The sequence below is a fragment of the Gopherus evgoodei genome, chromosome 1 (genome assembly GCF_007399415.2).
Source record: "Gopherus evgoodei ecotype Sinaloan lineage chromosome 1, rGopEvg1_v1.p, whole genome shotgun sequence".
Taxonomy (NCBI): Eukaryota; Metazoa; Chordata; order Testudines; family Testudinidae; genus Gopherus; species Gopherus evgoodei.
In genome coordinates this window covers 113836118-113855374 of record NC_044322.1, presented here as the reverse complement: position 1 = coordinate 113855374, position 19257 = coordinate 113836118, and the positions used below count along the sequence as shown (strand labels likewise).

General features: G+C 40.2%; 2 protein-coding genes across 4 annotated transcripts in view; one reads left to right on the top strand and one right to left on the bottom strand.

Annotated features, from left to right (window-relative positions):
• The window catches only part of LOC115654799 (vertebrate ancient opsin-like), a 111529-nt gene that overhangs the window by 90154 nt on the left and 2118 nt on the right, over positions 1 to 19257 (top strand). The gene's annotated exons all lie outside the window — the stretch shown is intronic.
• Positions 17088 to 19257, bottom strand: part of ST6GAL2 (ST6 beta-galactoside alpha-2,6-sialyltransferase 2) — a 276373-nt gene continuing 274203 nt past the window's right edge. For all 3 annotated transcript variants that reach the window (XM_030569534.1, XM_030569543.1, XM_030569553.1), the window contains one exon: positions 17088 to 19001. In XM_030569534.1, coding sequence (XP_030425394.1) covers positions 18733 to 19001 — 269 coding nt within the window. In that variant the 3' untranslated portion in view covers positions 17088 to 18732. The remainder of the gene's footprint in view (positions 19002 to 19257) is intronic.

The window sequence follows — 19257 nt, the reverse complement described above, 5'->3', positions numbered from 1 at the left end:
AAAGAACTCATACCCAAAACTTCCCTCCGCCCAGATTTGAAAAAGTCTTGTTTCCTGATTGTTCCTCTGGTCAGGTGTTTCAGGTTACTGGTGTTACCCCTTTACAGGTAAAAGAACATTAACCCTTAGCTATCTGTTTATGACAAGGCAGAATGTAGTACTGACTTCAGAAAAAATCCAAGATATATTTAAAAACCATCAAAATATCTCCACTATGCTTTGAACTCTCCAAGAAATGGGGACTAATAAAATAATCTGAAAATGCTCGTTGTGTATTGTGGCAGTAATAGACCCTTTGTTTTATCTTTAAGACAAATGTTGCAGTAGTGGCTGGTAGATTTGCCTCTGGCACTGTCAGTCGGTATCCATCAATCAGACTTCACTGTTCTAAATGATTCTGACTTAAAGGTAGGAATAGGAACTAGATGCAATGGCCTCTTTAGTATTGTTCAGTTCAGTGTTTGGAGGTTTTTGTTCTACAAATTACTTTCTCTCACACTGCATGTGCTGGACTTTGAAGTAATGTACTAGGTTTAGTTTCTCTATTGAAATCTGATGGGTAGCTTGTTTTAGATAGATACATACAACATTTAATTGACTTTGTAGTTATAAACCAAGTCCTGTAACTTATATAATCCTTATGTAGAATTATAGAATAAAGGACATATTAATACTTGCTACTTTTATATCAGTTGTGTAAGATCAAAAGCAAATTCCACTGGCAATTCTACTGAAGTGTTTGTGTGACATGCACACGAGTAGCAGCTAAGGTAGGAATTTGATGGTGTGCATGCTAGGAAAGAAGACAGGTTTGTTATGCAAAATAAGATGCTACATTAATAACTCACAACAAGATGTTTATTAGTGATCATGAAAGACAAGGCTCATATTTTATACCATCTCAGAGTTGTGCATGTAGGCAACTAATATTAACTCTGGGGTGTCCTATTGCTTTTAGACACGGCTCCTGAATTATAGGTGGGGCTGATAGTACTGCCTATTATTAAGGTTGCCTTCACTTCCGATTATAAGAATATTTTTTCAGTTGCTTTTAACTTTGCTAGGTTTTAACTGTTTGTGCTGAAATTTTCCATGCTGATTGTTTGCCTCAGGCAGATTTTTTTTTTTTAAATTTAACCCAAAGCTGTTTATCTGTTTCCAAGAACAAGGCTAGGAAAAAATACATTGCTTTGCCCATGATAAAAAACTCTTAAGACCTTTTCTTTGAAATTGTCTTGAGCCCTCATGCTTTGGAACAGGGACTTGACTTTTGGCAGGGGGATGGCGTTTGTGTCAGGAATGCGCCTTTTGCTATTCTCATGAAAATCCTCCCAAATTTGGCCAAGTTATAAACCTTTGAATAATCTTAGTTCGCACATGCTCCGTAGAGACTTCTTGGATTTTAGCTGCTAAAACCTCTGAAGGTTCCACCCTCACTGAGCATGTGCAAGCCTCTCACAGCTCTTAGTGCTAACCAGACTGCACATGTGCCATCCACCCAGAGAAACTTGACATGCTTCCTCCATCCCAGGGCTACTGGGGCAAAGCTGAACTTTCCCTATAATGGCTGCTCTGGGCCAGGCACTGGAACTGCGAGCAGGTTGCCTGTCTCTCTTGTGCTCTCAATGACTCCTCCTGCTGGCGCACCTCTGTTCTTAATATAATTCTTGCCATACTTCATTGCTGTATTTCCTTTTTGTATCCTCTTTTCTCTTCTCCATGTGCCCCAGTTGCCCATTACCCAGCCTAATGGCCTAATATCTATTTTCAGCCCAATTTATTTGTAAAATCTAAATTAGGACTATTGAAGAGCTTGTAATTGAGGTTTTGTAATAGAAAGTGAGAGCTGAAGGTGGCTTGAGGGCCACTTACTGCCACCAAAAGGCCATCTCATCTTGGGAGGTAGAGTGGGGGAGAGAAAGAGGCAGCTTAAAATCACAGGGAAGCTTGAAAGACCATATTTGGTTTCAGCAAACCCTCACATGTCATGGTTTTCCTTATCTGCCCCTGGTGTTTGCCAACATCCCTAGTCTTACTCAATGTGCAGCGACAGTCAAAAAAGCTAACAGAATGTTGGGAATTATTAAGGGATAGATAATAGGACAGAAAATATCATATTGCCTCTACATAAATCCATGGTATGCCGACATCATGAATACTGCATGCAGATCTGGTCACCCCATCTCCAAAAAGATATATTGGAATTGGAAAAGGTCCAGAAAAGGGCAACAAAAATGATTAGGGGTATGGAATGGCTGCCATATGAGGAGAGATTAATAAGACAGACATTTCAGCTTAAAAAAGAGACAACTAAGGGGGAATATGATAGAGGGCTGTAAAATCAAGAATGGTGGGGAGAAAGTAAATAAGGAAGTGTTATTTACTCCTCCTCATAACACAAGAACCAGGGGTTACCCAGTGAAACTAATAGGCAGGAGGTTTAAAGCTAACATAAGGAATTACTTCTTTACACAATGCACAGTCAACTTGTGGAACTCATTGCCAGGGGGTTGTTGTGACGGCCAAAAGTATAACTGGGTTTAAAAAAGAACTAGATAAGTTTATGGAAGACCAGTCCATCAATGGCTATTAGCCAAGATGGTTAGGGATGCAACCCATGCTCTGGGTGTCCCTAAGCCTCTGACTGCCAGATGCTGGAACTGGACAATAGGGGATGGATCACTTGATAATTTTCTCTGGCCTGTTCATTCCCTCTGAAGCAGCTGGCCTTGACCACTGTCAAGGAAACAAGACCAGTATGGCCATTCTTATGACACTTATCATCCATTAATTTACTGAATAAATAATAAAAAAGCAGAAGCCAGTAGGGAACAGCAGTTTTATCTGTTTCATTACTTCTAACCTCTCCTTCACTTGCTTCTCCTCTCCTCTTCCACCTTTTTATCTTTCTCTCATCCTTTGCTCACCTAAGTGTGACCTTCTCTTTCTCACCTCTCGCAAATCTTCATGTCATTTCAGACTTATTCTTTGCCTCCTTCTCCCCTCAGGTGATCTCTCTTCCAATCCAGGTCCACCCTTTCATGCCCATCCATTTCTCTCCCACTCTCTCCAGTGTTTATGTTCAGCTTCTGCTAATCTTATTTCCATCCTTCCCCATCTCCTTTTTCCTACTCAGAATCTATATTTAAGAAATCCATATTGATCCAGTACCTTTTTATCCTCTGCTCCCTCCACTTCCCTTCACTCATTATCTCAGCACTCCAAGTATACAGCTCAACATCTGCCTCGGCCCTCTCCTCTCCTTGGATGGTGGGGAGCAGATGATGCTCTCACTCTGAATGGCTGCAGCAGGATTAATCAGTTCTTACCTTCACAGATGTAGCTCCCTACAAGTAGAACAGTTTTCCATGTTCTGTCCGCTAAGTACCATTTCCTTTCTTCAACATTGTCCTTAAAACCTACAACTCACACCAAGCAGTACCCATATCAGCAGCAGATTTCCAAGGTGAAAAGCCTATGCCATATTAGAACAAAGAAGGCCTGGCCTGACATAAGTAATGAAACATGGGGAGGTGGGGGAGGCCTCATTTCCTAGACAACAGGAGTAGGAAGATTAATTAGCAGACTGAAAGCACAATATTTGTGCCAACTAAAATAAGTGAGTGGGTCAGTAAACTGAGACAATGTCTGAGCTAGCCAAGATGAGAGGGAAAACACTCAGGGAACCATTTGCTATGAGCAAAATAACAATGGACAAAATAAGTTGGAAATGTAAAAATGTGGTAAAAAGTAGGTCAAGTGTGGACAGTGCATAAACAGAGCCTGCCAGATAGGAATTGTTTCCTACAAAGTAACCAAGCAATCCCAAAATGTGTAAAGCAATGTACAGTAAGTGCAATGTAATGTGTCAATGGATATGAAGGAAGAGGTTTGCTGTGTAACTTTGCATGTGTTGCACGTCCAACCTTCACACCCTACTCTTGAGTCTGATCAACTCATCATAGCTTACTGCAGGGCCGCCGCGGGTCTTTGGGGCACTTCGGCAGTGGGTCCCGGAGAGGAAGGACCCCCCCCCCCCACCGCTGAATTGCTGACGATGACCCGGAGCGGAAGAAGCTCCAGGGGCCCAGGCCCCGCAAGAATTTTCCAGGGCCCCTGGAGCGTGTGAAGGACTCTGCTCCAGGGGCCCTGAAAAACTCTGGTGGGGGCCCCTGCGGGGCCCGGGGCAAATTGCCCCTCTTGCTCCCCCAACGCCCCCGGGCGGCCCTGCTTTACTGTATGCCAAATAAAAGAACCTAAGTGATGAGACTGGAGTCGAACTGAGTTCTTGGGGAACTGAATGGAAGAGGTCTTGGAAAAAGCCCAACAGAAGACAGCAAGCTGGATCTGTAACTTCGCTATAAAGGTTGGCTCTAAAAGCTGGGTTGGGCAGGCTAAGAGAGTGAATTAGGAAATCTGATAACCATGAACCATGTATGTAAATCATTCTTACCTTCTCCCCAGTTCTTCTCTCCACTCCCTCCCGCCTTAATGGAACTTATGTCCTGCATCTCAGAGAGTAAGTTCTTAGGGGCAGGAAAATGTCTTCCCCTATTGTGGTTTGTAAAGTGTCATGTACATTTACAGTTCTATAGATGTTAATTGCCTATACTCTGTGCTTATCCTGACATAGCAATACATCATTCATTTGGAAGTACAGTACAACTGAATACATCAGGGACACTCCTGCTCTTGACAAACTAATTCAGATTATCTCCCAGCCACACTTTTTTTAGTCAGCCAGTGCTACTGGTGAAATTTTGTTTTCATGAATTTACATTAACCATCTCTAATGTTTTGCCAGTAAAATAAAAATCTTAGCAACAGCATTAACTGAATGAGAAATTTTTTTGTTAATGTACATCTGGTTATACCGTTCACAGCTTCTTTGATTTCTTCCATTATATCTTCTTTGTACATGCTGTTGCATTGGCAATCTTTTTGGTGGACATATCTTTAATTTGTCTCCCCTACCCCCTGAAAAATCTACATTAAAACATTAAAATTGGATTCAAATGTTTTAATGTATCTGATTAACATTTCCATCAACGTTGATAAGCATTTAATTGAGCACTAATACATTTCTTAATAACAAGAAATGACAAGAAGTGCATTTCTAGCTTGCCTTGGGCAATACGGCACAAAGTCAAAGACTGACTGAATTTAACTTCCAAAGATGTGCAATCATTGCTTTGAAGTGCATTGTGTGGAATGACTTCTTGTTATTGTGAAATAGAATTTAAATAAGGAACTATACCCAGGTCTGTAAAAGACATTATTGCTGTATGATATGTATTAAAGAAATCCATCATTGCCACTCCAGTGAACCAAGCAAATCAGCTAGTCCTCAATAGATTTTGGTCCCAGCAGATCCCAAAATAAAAAACCACCAAATCAAAAGATTAATGTGTTGAAGAAGAACGCTCCAACTAACCTCTTAACAAAACCATTGACAAACTAGCCCCCAAGTGACCCTTTCCCTCACATCACTGCCGGAGGGACCATGAGTCTAAGAATACTTGCATAAAGGGGTTGGAATGCCCATGGCACAAGACTTGTTCATCAACAATTCATTAATATCTCAAGGAGCCCTTGAAGCTATAAAGGAAGATATAGTGATCTTCCTTGCATCAGCCAAATCACAACCAGCAGAACTGTTCCATGCAGTAAACTTGCTTATTCTTAAGTTCCAAGGCCAGAAGGGACCATAGTGATCGTCTGTTCTGTTCTGACCTCCTACATAACACAGGCCATAGAACTTCCCCAAAATAATGCCTAGAGCAGATCTGTTAGAGGAATGTCCAATCTTGAATTTAAAAGTTGTCAGTGTTGGAGAATCCAGCACAATCCTTGGTAAATTGTTCCAGTGGTTAATTAGCCTCACTATCAAAAATTGATGTCTTATGTCCAGTCTGAATTTGTCTAGCTTCAGCTGTCCACCTTTGGAACATGGTATACCCTTTGCTTCTATTTTGAAGAACCCATTATTGAATATTTGTTCCCCTTATAGGTACTTATAGACTGTAATCAAGTCACCCCTTAACCTTCTCTTTGCTAATCTAAATAGATTGAGCTCTGTGAGTTTGTCACTGTAAGGCACGTTTTCTAATCCTTCAATCATTCTCAGGCTCTTCTCTGAACCTTCTCCAATTTATTAACACCCTTTTTGAATTGTTGGCACTAGAACTGGACAGAGTATTCCAGCAGCAGTCACACCACCTCAAAATACAAAGGTAAAACAACCTCTCAAGGTTCCCCTCTTTATGCATCCAAGGATCACATTAGATCTTTTGATCACAGCATTATAGTGGGAGCTTGTGGTCAGTTGATTATCCACCATTATCTCCAAATCTTTTGCAGAATCACTGCTTCATAGGATGGTCCCCTATCCTATAAGTATGACCTACATTCTTTGTTCCTAAATCTATACATTTACATTAGCCATATTAAAATGCATATTGTTTGCTTGATCCCAATTTGTCAAGTGATCCAGATCACTCAGAATCAATGGCCTGTCCTCTTCATTATTTACCACTCCCACAATTTTGTGTCATCTGATAATTTTATCAGTGATGATTTAATGTTTTCTTCCAGCTAATTGATAAAAAAGTTAAATATCATAAGGCCAAGAAGCAATCTCCGTGTGCCATGTTAATTTTATATTCTAGTTTTTTAATCAAGATGTTGGGCAGAAGCAAGTCTAATGCCTTACAGAAGTCTATGTATACTACATCAACACTATTATATTTATCAACCAAATTTGTAATCTCATAAAAAAAGATATAAAGTAAGTTTGATGGGATCTATTTTCCATAAAGCCATGTTGATTTGCATTTATTTATTACAATACTCTGCTTTAACTCTTTATTAATCTAAACCCTTATCAGCCACTCCATTATCTTGCCCAAGTATCGATGTCAGGTTGACAGGCCTTTAATTACCTGGATCATCCTAATTACCTTTTTTAAAAATTGGCACAAAATTAACTTTCTTTCAGTCTTCTGGAACTTCCCCAGTGCTCCACAACTTATTGAAAATAACCATCAACAGTCCAGCAAGCTCCTTTTAAAACTCTTGGATTATTCATGCAAAATACGTACACATGACCCCAGATCCAAGTCCTACTTACCACAAGAAGTTCTTGGTCTACTCCCTAAACAAAAATTATCAAATCCAGACAGGATCCTGCTGGGATAAAAGTAACCATCTCAGTATGAGGAATGTCTGCTACCATCTGTTATGAAGAAATTTGGACCAATTACCAAACAGGAGATCCTGAAAGTTCTAAGGAATGTCCAGCGTCACCACCCATAAAACAGAACTAGCTCTTCATGGCTGCTGAAGTCTAGTAAAGAACTTCTGACTTCCATTAATAAATTAGATCATCAGTGCCTTTTTCAAAGAAGACAAACTACCAGCCATTCTACAGCATACAGCAGTTCAGTTGACTCTGATGAAATCTACACAGGACATCTACACCAGTTACCTCCCTTTCCTTGCAATGTCATCAGAAAGGTAGTGGTTCACCTTCTGCAGCCATCATCACTGAGCACAGAGTGGGTTAAGACATGTTGTCTTTCCTGATGGGTCTCAACCTTCTACTGAAATCCTGGATAGCTCCACATCACTGCATTTACTCTGATCTACCTGATAAAAGCAAATAGTGCTCAAGTGATCCCAGGCTCTGTCAGGCCAAGCATGTGAGGAGCTGAGGACCTTCAACTCCCAATGAAGTCAACCTGAGTGGACAATGTTCAGCACCTCCCAGGAGGCCCTCAGCCCACCATGCAGACAGCTGATTAGTGCAGGTCCCCTGCAGACTAAGGGAAATGGAATTTTCACATATGAGATAAAGGGCCTACTCTGTGACTAGTGCCAAAGCTGTAGAAATCCACAAGGTTTTGGATTCTTAATAGTTGACAAGCAGGTTTGCAGGTTAAGCCCCACACAATAAGATAAGATCACCACGTATCACCTTATGAAACAATGGAATTTAAATAATAAATCAGAAATGTAGGACTGGAAGTGACCTCAATAGGTTATTTAGTCCAGTCCTCTGCACCAGGGCAAGACTAAGTATTATCTAGACCATCCTTGACAGGTGTTTGTCTAACTTGCTCTTTAAAACCTCCAATGATGGAGGTTCTACAACTTCCCTAGGCAAATTGTTGCAGTGCTTAACTACTTTTTCAGTTAGAAAGTTTTTCCTAATATCTAACCTAAATCTCCCTTGCTGCAATTTAAGTCCATTGGTGCTTGTCGTGACCTCAGCAGCTAAGGATAACACTTTATCACCCTCCTCTTTATAACAACATTTCACATACTTGAAGACTGTAATCACGTTCTCCCTCCGTCTTCTCTTATCCAGACTAAACAAACCTATTTTTTTTCAGTCTTTCTTTGTAAGTCATGTTTTCTAGACTTTTTGATCATGTTTGTTGTTTTACTCTGGACTTTCTCTAATTTGTCCACATCTTTCCAGAATTGTGATGCTCAGAACTAGACACAATATTCCAGCTGAATAGAGTGGAAGAATTACTTCGTGTGTCTTGCTGTTTATAACACTCCTGATAATACATTTCAGAACAATGCTCACTTTTTTGCAACAGTGTTACATTGTTAACTCATATTTAGTTTGTGATCCACTATAACTCCCAGATCCTTTTCTGCAGTACTCTTTCCTACTCATTTCCCATTTTGTAAGTGTACAATTGATTATTAGTTCCTAAATGAAGTACTTCGCATGTCATTATTGAATTTCATCCTGTTTATTTCAGATAATTTCTCTAGTTTGTCAAGACCATTTTGAATTCCAGTCATGTCTTCCAAAGTGCTTGCACTCCCTCCCAGCTTGGAAAACTTTATAAGTATACTCTCTTTGCCATTATCCAAATAATTTCTGAAATATTAAATAGAACCAGACCCACTCTATACGCCCATCTTATAGTAGATTCGTCTAGGCTATATTTCTTGTTTCCTTATGAGAAAATCATGTGAGACAGTATCAAAAGCCTACTAAACTCGAGATATATCACATCTACTGCTTTCCCCCTATCCATAAGGCCTGTTACCCTGTCAAAGAAAGCTATTAGGTTGGTTTGACATGATTTGTTCTTGGCTTATTACTTAGGTGCTTACAAATTGATTACTTGCTCCAATATCTTTCTGAGTACCAAAGTCAAGTTGCCTGGTCTATCATTCGCTGGATTCTCCCTATTCCCCTTTTGATAGGTACTGTATTTGCCTTTTCTCCATCCTCTGGGATCTCTCCTGTCCTCCACAAGTTCTCAAAGATAATTGCTAATGGCTCAGAGATCTCAGAGATCTCTTCAGCCAGTTCTTTTTGTATTCTAGGATGTATTTCATCAGGCCCTGCCAACTTGAAGACATCCAACTTGTCTACATCATTCTCAATGTGTTCTTTTCCTGTCTTAGCCTCAGATCCCATTTATACAGCTGTTCATTATGTTAGTCATTCAGTCGCTGCTTTTTTGGTAAAAACTGAAACAAAAAAAGTCATTTAGCACTTCGGCCACTGCTGCATTTTCTGTTATGGTCCTTCCCTCCTCGCTGAGTAATGAGCTTATCCGGTCCTTGGTCTTTCTCTTGTTTCTCACGTATTTGTAAAATGTTTTCTTGTTACCCTTTATGTCCCTAGCTAATTTAATCTTGTTTGTTGCCTTGGCCTTTCTAATTTTGTCCCTATGTGCTTGTGTTGGTCTTTATATTCATTCTTCATCATTTGACTTTGTTTCCATTTTTAGTAGGACTTTTTTTTTGAGTTTCAGGTCATTCAAGATCTTCTGATTAAGCCAAGGTAGTCTCTTACCATACTTCCTATCTTTCCTATCCATTGGGATAGTTTGCTCTTGCGACCTTAATAATGTCTCTCTAAAAAAATGCCAACTCTTCTGAACTCTTTTTTCCTTAGACTTGCTTCCCATGAGATCTCACCCTGCCAGTTCTCTGAATTTACTGAAGTCTGTCTTTTTGAAGTTCATTGTTTTTATTTTGCTGTTTTCCCTCTTACCATTACTTAGAATCGTGGACTATCATTTTATGATCACTTTCACCCAAGCTGCCTTTCACCTTCAAATTCTCAACCAGTTCCTCCCAGTTTGTCAGAATCAAATCTAGAATAGCCTTTCCCCGAGTTGCTTTCTCCACCTTCTGTAATAAAAAATTGTCTCCAATGCATTTCAAGAACTTGTTGGATAATCTGTGCCCTTCTGTATTATTTTCCCAACAGATATCTGAGTAGTTGAAGTCCCCCATCACCATTGAATCCTATTTAAAAAAAGCCCCATCCACTTATTTTTCCTGGTTAGGTGGTCTGTATTAGATTCCGACATCACTTTTTTTTAAACCCCTTTTATTCTTTTCCAGAGATTTTCAACAGTTCTGCCTCTCACTTCTATCTCAACCTCAGTGCAAGTTTATACATAAGACAACACCTTCTCACTTTTTCCCCTGCCTGTCCTTCCGGAATAAGCTGTATCCTTCTATGCCAATATTCCAGGCATGTGAATTATCCCATCAAGTTAAAATCTGTGATGCCAGTTATGTCACATTGTGATCATTTACTAGTTCTTCCTGTTTCCCATACTTCTTGCATTAGTATACAGACATCTGTTTGTTAGATTTCACTTCTATATTCCCTCGTCTCTCTTTTGTCCCAGCTGTGATTGCCCACGTTCCCCACAGCATATTCCAATCCTTCACCGAAGTTTCCATGTTTTGGACAGTCCTATGGGCTTTTGTCTCCTGCCCCTGCCAAACCTAGTTTAAAGCCTGCGTCACTCTGTTAATCACCTGAAGATACTCTTACCATTTCTTGATAGATGGACTCCATCTCTACTCAGCAGCCCTTCTTGTCTGAACAGCATCCCATGGTCAAAGAAGCTGAAGCCCTCCTGGCAACACCATCCTCGAAGCTAGACATTCACCTCCAGGATGTATCTGTCTCTGCCTGGGCCCTTACCTTTGACTGGAAGGATTGATGAGACCACCACCGGCTCTCCCAGCTCCCTCACCCTTACTCCCAGAGCCCTGTAGTCACTTCTGGTCTGCTCAGGGACAGACCTCTCCGTACCATTATTGCCCAGGTGGATGAGCAGGATCGGAGTCAGAGGGCCAGAGATGATCCTCAATAATCCTTCCATAAGATCTCGAATATGGGCCTCTGGCAGGCAGCACACCTCTTGAGATGCCAGGTCAGGTCAGCAGCTCGATGCTTCTGCCTCCTTTAGAAGGGAGTCATTGGTCATTTCCTCTTGGGAGTAGCGGCCAGGATCCTTCCAGCCGTGGGGGTACATGGCTTCTGCTTCTCCACCTCTGGGGGAGATACCTCATCCGACATGGCCAGGGCAGCATACAATTTTTTATTTCTATGCATGGTGGCTTGGGAGCAGAGGTGGAGCACTGCCTGCTGCTAGAAGTTGCCACCAGTCAGTTTTCTCCCTGTGAAGAAGCCATTTTCTCCTCCCCTGGACTACTGCGGTCCATTCTAGCTGGATTGCTTCCTCAACCTTCATGTTTTCAGTGAATTCCTCATGTGTACGGAGGCTCCTCAGCCTAGCCACCTCCTCCTGTAGCTCTCCCACGTGTTTCCTGAGAGATTCCACCAGCAGACACCTTTCATCAGGCCGGCTTCAGGCACCAGCCCAGCAAGCAGCTGCTTGGGGTGGCCAGTGGCGAGGAGCGGCATGTCCGGGTCTTCAGCGGCAATTCAGTGGTGGGTCCCTCACTCCCTCTCGGAGCAAAGGACCAGCCACCGAATTGCTGCCGAAGACTGAAGCGACGGCAGTAAAGCTGCAGATTGCAATCACAGCTTTTTTTTTTTTTTTTTTTTTTTCTGCTTGGGGCAGCAAAAACCCTGGAGCCGGCCCTGCCTTTCACACTGGATGGTCTCCCCAGCCTGGGGAAATGCAGGCCAGTCTCTGCAAATCCACACCAGGACTTGGGTAGCGGCATCCATGGTCAGGTTCTCTGTCTGGACACAGGTGGAGGAGCCAGGAGCAGTCTTGGCACTGGCATCACAGCAGTTCCAAACCCTGCTAATTTTATTCTTTCCCCTTCTACAAACTCCTTCTCAAACTCCCCTGTGTGCTATGCTGCTCACTTAGCATGGGCCAGTCTCTCCTAGGTCAGACTTGCCCCCTCATTAACACACTGGCAGGGTAACCACAAGGATGATCAAGGGTAATGAAGGATCAGAGGACAGGAGACTAGAGCCTCGCTAGTGCCTGCTCAGGTAGCAGCTAGTAAACCCCTGGCCCCCACTCCAACTGTCCCCTTACACACAATTCCCAACAGGCCACACTGTAAATTTTAAGCAAGCCAAAAGAAAAACCAACCAGACAAACAAGCTTGCCCACTCACCCCAAGAATTAGTGCTCACTTCTTCTTCAGCAGCGAATCTCCCCCTCCAATGCCCCCTATTTGCTAGGTTCATTTTACCATGAAGAATGCAGTGATCTTGTGAAAAAATACAGGTAAAAAACACAAGTCAAGTTAACCCGAAGGGCCTGAAAGGGGAAGTCTTCTTCAAATCAAGTTTTTCAAAAGAATATTTTGTTCTGTTCAGCCCCTAGCCGATCAGAGTATAATTAAACAAAAAAGGCCTCCTTACTTACTTTCATGTTGTGTGGTAAGCGTAAATGACTACGTTTCCGTTCTGAAAAAGCGAAATTGGCTAGGTTCCACATGTGCACACTCCTCTCAAATACGTAGTATCATAAAAGGTGGGATTCTGACTTTGTAATGGCTTTGTGGTTATCTTAACAACAATCCAACATCTACCGCACTTCTGTTTAACTGACTTCCTCACAACTTGACCATGCCTAGTAAATAGGAACTTTCTGAGATGGAAAAAATTCAGGCTATCTAGATTAGTCCACCTCTCTAAATTAGGGGCCTGAGCCAAAGCTCTTTACAAGCTGAAAGACTCCCATAGATTTCAATGGGCTTTGGCTCAGGCCACTGGTGGGTGCACAATGTTGTATTTTATCCCCTAAGTGTCTGTGCAGTTATGTTTTCCCTTTTGTAGTTCATTATTCACTTTAAATTATGGTCTGTGTAAAGAAATTTTTGCTTAACTAACTTTAGGACATGATTTCTTGAGAAGGCAAAACTTTCACTTCAACAGAAATTTGCCAACAAGAGTGCAGCCTTTTCTTAGGACTTGTCTAAGCAGAGAAATTGACCAGCATAGCTATAGTGAAATAAACCATTCTTCTATAGCTATGCTAGCATAATGGCTCCTGAGGATGCTCTAGTCTATCATAACAGTGACTTGATTCTGAAATAATTATTCCACTAGAGAGATGCCAGCCAACTTCCCTGTGTACACAAGCCCTTGGCGTCTGTGTATTCTCCCTATTCTTGTCACTGAATGAAGTCTGTGTCCACAGTCACCCCACATCCTTTTATTGATCAGTGGTTTATAGCAACCATTTAGTCCATAATCCCTTTTACTGCTCTGTATCCCAATCCACTTACATAGTATGTTTTCCATTTTTAATTAAACAAGCTACTTGTCAGCCTCTACCTCTATTTCAATTCAAGATCTTGATCTCCTCACTATGTAGAGCTGACCAGTAACATCCTCATTTCATGTCACGTGCAATTTCATCCATTCAAGTTAAGGACCAGTGCTGCTAAATAAATGAAAACAAATGTTTTATTTACAGCAAAAATCTGTACACTGTGCATACATAAAAATATACAAAATCAAAATAGAAAATAGAAAAGTGTTAAAATGTATACAAACACTGTTTAAAAATGTGACTCCTGTAAAATCTCAAGATTTAATTTGTTGAAGAGTACACATTCATTTAAAAAAATCATCATACAAAATAATTCTCAAAGCTATTAAAAATTACACAGTCTTCCATATTTGAATAGTTCAATGATTACATTTCACAGAGGATGAGATGATATGGATACATGTAAGACTTCTACATAGCTGATATTTCAAGAACAAAACTCTGGATTTGATTGCCAAGTTGAAGAGAAGAAATTCAGAGTGTCAAAATTCATTTAATTAAATAAGCCTGTGAGAGGCATGCCCAGACATGGGCTACTTTAAAGTTCAAACAGTTAAATCAGGTATCCTCTTCGCACTGGAGAGGATAGCATTCAGGAAATCTGTATATGTTCTGTAGTGACATTTCATAGTCTGCTTCAAAAAACAAATCTAGCATATCTATGGATTGTAGACGAAGGGAAAGAACTCAAAGTGACACTTTCACAGACAACGCATTTAACATTACTTTCATCATAAGTTTGTATCAGTGTCTGAATAGCATTTCCCGGTTTATGAGAGCATTACTGAAGAGGGAGACCAACACAAAAGCAACCATGTACGGCCTTGTCTAGACACAATTTGAGCACCCATTTAATTCAAACTGTTCCTAAACAGATTGAGTTAAATCTGTGCAACTTCTGAACGTGGCATTCATGGTTAAAAATGAACTATTTCAATTTTGCTTCATTTGGCAAGAAACTGATGCAAACAGAATCAAGAAGGAATTCTTAATCTGAAACAAAAGAATGTCAACACCAGTAGGTTGCACTGATTTAGCTAAATATTTGAGCTTAGCATGTAGACCAGCCCTGTGTGTATAGATCAATATAATTATACATTGATCTCTCTCTCTTTATCACAAACAAATCTGTTACATTGGTGCACTAAACAGTGTAACCCTGTGGAGAATGAGGACCAGGGAAGCCTTGGAACCACAGAAGGAATGGAATATCGGGAGCATTTCCCCCCTTAAATAGTTTCTCTGGAATTAACAGAAGAATACCTTGATTTAACCATCTAAAGGCATCATGCATAAAGCACCATAGCCACCACATGTTGAAAAAGCTGCATAATTCACAGTGGAAAACACAGCAAACCAAAAAGTAACATAAATTCAGCAGATTTACCCAAGCTTTATGGTTGTTGTTTTTTTTCTTAAGTGCAACTGTCTCACCTCTTAATCATACACCATCAATTTGGCTTTTGTAACTCCAGAGGCATACAAGGTGAATGAGTCTAACTTGAGTATTTGTGTCACGTGTGTTATGTTTCAGGAGCGCATAGGCCTTGCCCAGACAAATCGCCCACTCACTTCAAGTGCGAGTTACATACATACAAGGGTGACAAGATCGCATCCTAAAATACTGATGAATGATTTGGATGGGGAAATGTATTACACGTCACTTATGTATATATAAAACATCAGTCATTAGTTACCATTATTAAAAAGCTATCCAGATGTCTATTGAACACCTAATACACATTCATTCACTTTTTTAAATGCAACTGATTTATATGGATTTTTGATACACGATTTCTACTCTCAAAAGTTAAAAAAAAACCACACACACACACACAAAAGCTTCAGTGGCCTCCCATAAAAGCAAAGAATGTCAAAGCTCAGGAGGGAGGCACCATGCAGGGAGGAAAGGCTGGTGAAAGCAGCAGTTCTATAGTTCTCTTCATGGTGCCCTTTGTTTCCCCCTGCTGGCCTCCTGTCATTCAGAAGTAAAATTGCAGTTGAATTCTCAGTTAGCAAATCAGACTCAGCTGAACTTGTACTGATTTTTTTTTTTTTTAAATAAGATAGAAGGAGTGGGAGGAGAAAAATCTTAAATTGTCAAGATGCCTGTGTTTGTAGAACAATGAAATATCACAGAGGAAACAAGGATTTGGAAGCTATCTTAAGGCCCTCCCTTCTTGGGATGATTTAGACCCTGTGCTTCACAGCATTGACACTGGCCTCCTTTTGGGGAAGAGGCTGGTGCACTTAGCACAGCTAAGCTAGGGTGTGCAGATAATACACCCATATGGCTGGTGAATTAAAATATACACAGAGATAGAATTAGGACAGATGACGTGGTGTATGAAAGAGCCACAACAATTTAAATAATTATATAATCTAGGGAAAGGTGAACGTTTCTTGGCATTTGCACTTGGCCAAGAAAGATTTGCTGCTCAGGTGCCTTGAGTGTGCACTCTTACTACACAAAAAAGGATGTGCATGTAAGATTAAAGTATAAAATACATTTCATGAATGTATACCCAGTTCTGTGTGAGAATTTTAAAAAGGCAGCACTTCATTTAAACAGAAGTGCTAAGAATGCTGCCTCATACTTCTCTTTACGGGAATCTTTAGAGTCCATAGGGCTGCGTACAAGCTGCACCATGATGAGAGACTATCTAGAGTGTAATACAACGCAATCCTATTGTTGTGGACAACAGAGAGTATTGCTGGTTAGCTTTTTTTTTATTCCCGATGGAAACAAGAGTTTGAGTTTCGCATGGGCAAATGAGTGGGAAACTGGCATGCTATTTTGTGGAGTCTGAGATACTTCTGCATATGGCACGGTGACTTACTCATTTATATTGGAAATATGATCAACTACATTTATTGAAAGGTGTGGAAGCTAATCCAATTTGAACTTGGCACATGGGAAACCCTGATCTGATACTAAGATCACTGTATTAGAAAGTGCCACTCTGCCCATGCAGAAAAAATCCTATTGAATGTGTTTCACAAAGGTGAATGAAGTGAAACAAATATATGGGAAAAGTATTTTTTTCCTTTGTAGGTTATATAGCACTACTAAGACTGGATACTGTTAAGAACAAAACCAGACATAAAATACTATTATAAAATGTTTTCCAAAATCAGTATGTAATGCATCCAGATACTAAGGCTGAAATTAATGAAAGCTGTCCATTTGGCAGTATGAAAAAATGCATTAAGAACATACCTATCCAATCAACACAAGGCTATCTGGCTCACATGAACACACTTGCTGGCAGGTAGGAAGAATTTTAGAAGGACTGCAAAGCCCAAGATAATGACAACTTGCAAAAAGACGGCCAAGTGTGTGCAGTGTGCAGTAAACTAATTCTGCTCTTATGGGGGGAAAAACAGCAGGAAAGGTTGGATGGGAGAATTACAACATTCTTCTGATTTATATTTATATCAGTGGTTTTCAATCTGTGGTGGATGGACCCCTGGGGGTCCACAGACTATGTCTAAGATTTCCAAAGGGGTCCACGCCTCCAGTTGAAATTTTTTAGGGGATCCAAAAAAGAAAGATTGAAAATCACTGATTTTTAAAAAGAAAGATGACAGAAAATACATTAACATGGTTTTCTCCATAGCCAGCTATCTCTCAGTAGCCAATAGCGAAATATGCTTTTCCCCTCCACTGTTTTAATAACAGTGTTTCTACCAGCCAATCACCTTTTTGCTGAATGGATATGGATAGGATATGTATGATTTCTTGTATGTAATTGCTCCTGCTGAATTTTGCTCACTGCAAAACCAAATTTTAAAAAGCAAACAAGAACATTAACCTACCTCCAGCCTGAAACTGAACTCTTGTCAGAGAAAACATATTTTAAATGCATTAACATCCCAGTGGATTTTAGAAGTGGTTTAGAGAATATCCATGCTGTGTTTTTACAATGAAATTATGAGATTGTCTCAGTGTGTAAGCCATAGTAAGATTTTTGAAGGCTTTACAATGTCTCCAGGATACAGACTTCATAATTTTGAATTAAAAAAATACTGACATCCTGTTTTTCCTCACAAAAACAAAAAAAAAATGCCGTGCTTTTTAAAAAAGTAATAATAAATGAATTTAACTTGGCTTACAACAAAATAGGCAACCAACTAATTTCTGAAATCTCCCCAGCCAAAATGCTTATCTCCTTGGAAAAGGCAGGCCTACACTTTTTGAATAATGTCCCTGTAAGAAATCTGTTTTTTACAACTTGCTTTCAAATGTATGTGTGCAAGCAGAGCACATTGTCTCCATTCCCCGGGAGTGTATATCTACATATGTGCAAAAGGGGAAAACTGCCCCCAGGCAGAAAGCCCATGCACCATTCAGTCTCACTTATGCCCTCTTGCTGGTCTTCTACTCAAGCTGAATGAGGGCAGAATGAGTGCTTTCTGAAGAAAGAAGATTCTCTTCTCTTCACCCTTTGCCTGAATGCAGCATCTGCATGGACCATGACAGATATGTGCAGTCATACTATCTTTATTTAAATAACCTGGCTGTGTGTACAGTAATATCCATTTAAAAGTGAGTAAATATCACTTGTTAATTTCTGGCTGCAGAAACTACCTTAATACAATGACTAGCTATTGCGCCTGATTCTCATTTAGGAAGGTCCCTTTACATTGGTCATTTACATTCACTTTAAAGCCTGTTTACCTTGTCAGAATGGAGTAAAGGGACCTTTGTATAAATGAGAATCAGGCTCATTATACTCATAGCATACCCAGTTCAAAACCATGATTATTTTATTTTGGGGGTGAAGGAATGTGAAAATCCTGTGATATGATGAGAAATCATCCATCTCTCAGCAGACAGCTCTGTGTTAAGTTGTTTTTTTTTTTTTTTTTTAAGTGTGGCATCTAGTACATGTGGCACCTGTACCTCTGATGTTTTCTGACAGGTCATGCCCACAATAATACATTGTATTTCTACTTAACAGTGCCTTTGCACCTTTCACAAGCAAAGCTTTTTTTCTTTAACTATTTGCAAAGCAGTTATACATACTCAGGCTTAGGAAGGAAGAAAATCTCATGCCTGCTACTTAATTACAGTTTATAGACTCAAGACTAGGTTGGTCTAAGATACATTTTCAAGTATTCCTTTGTTGTTTATAGTACGACAGTAGTACCTTATTGCACATTGTTTCTGAACTATTCACTTTTACAAGTGTGGGAAGTGATTCTGTCCCGGGCACTTTACAGACCTGAACCCTGGCAAGATTACTTTCCCCTTCCGATACAGATCATCCTGCAAACCTTTGTTCATCCTCTGCACCAGCAGTTTCTCATACAGTAGTGGATGGTAAGCCCCTAAGGTACAAGCGGCATCATAGTATAGTTCATGGTAGTGACAAAGGTCAGTTTGTCGGACTGAAGGGATGTATTCATACACGTGCACTTCGTTACACATGGACATCATGATGAGGATCCCTGAAATGAAATTTAAAGACAAAAATATAGCTATTTCACCTCCTTAGAATTCTTCTGCAATCCTGTGATCTGCTGTCTTTCACCACTGCACTTCAGAATGCTTTATTGTACTTAGTTTTAAAATATTCAAATGTAATAGAACAGTTGCCTCTTTACTCTGTTATATAAAGACCATGATCTCTTGCAATGTTGATAGGATAGGACAGCAGGCTTATGAAACCCATAAAAGCCCTTTTAAACCCTGGACTACCATCTC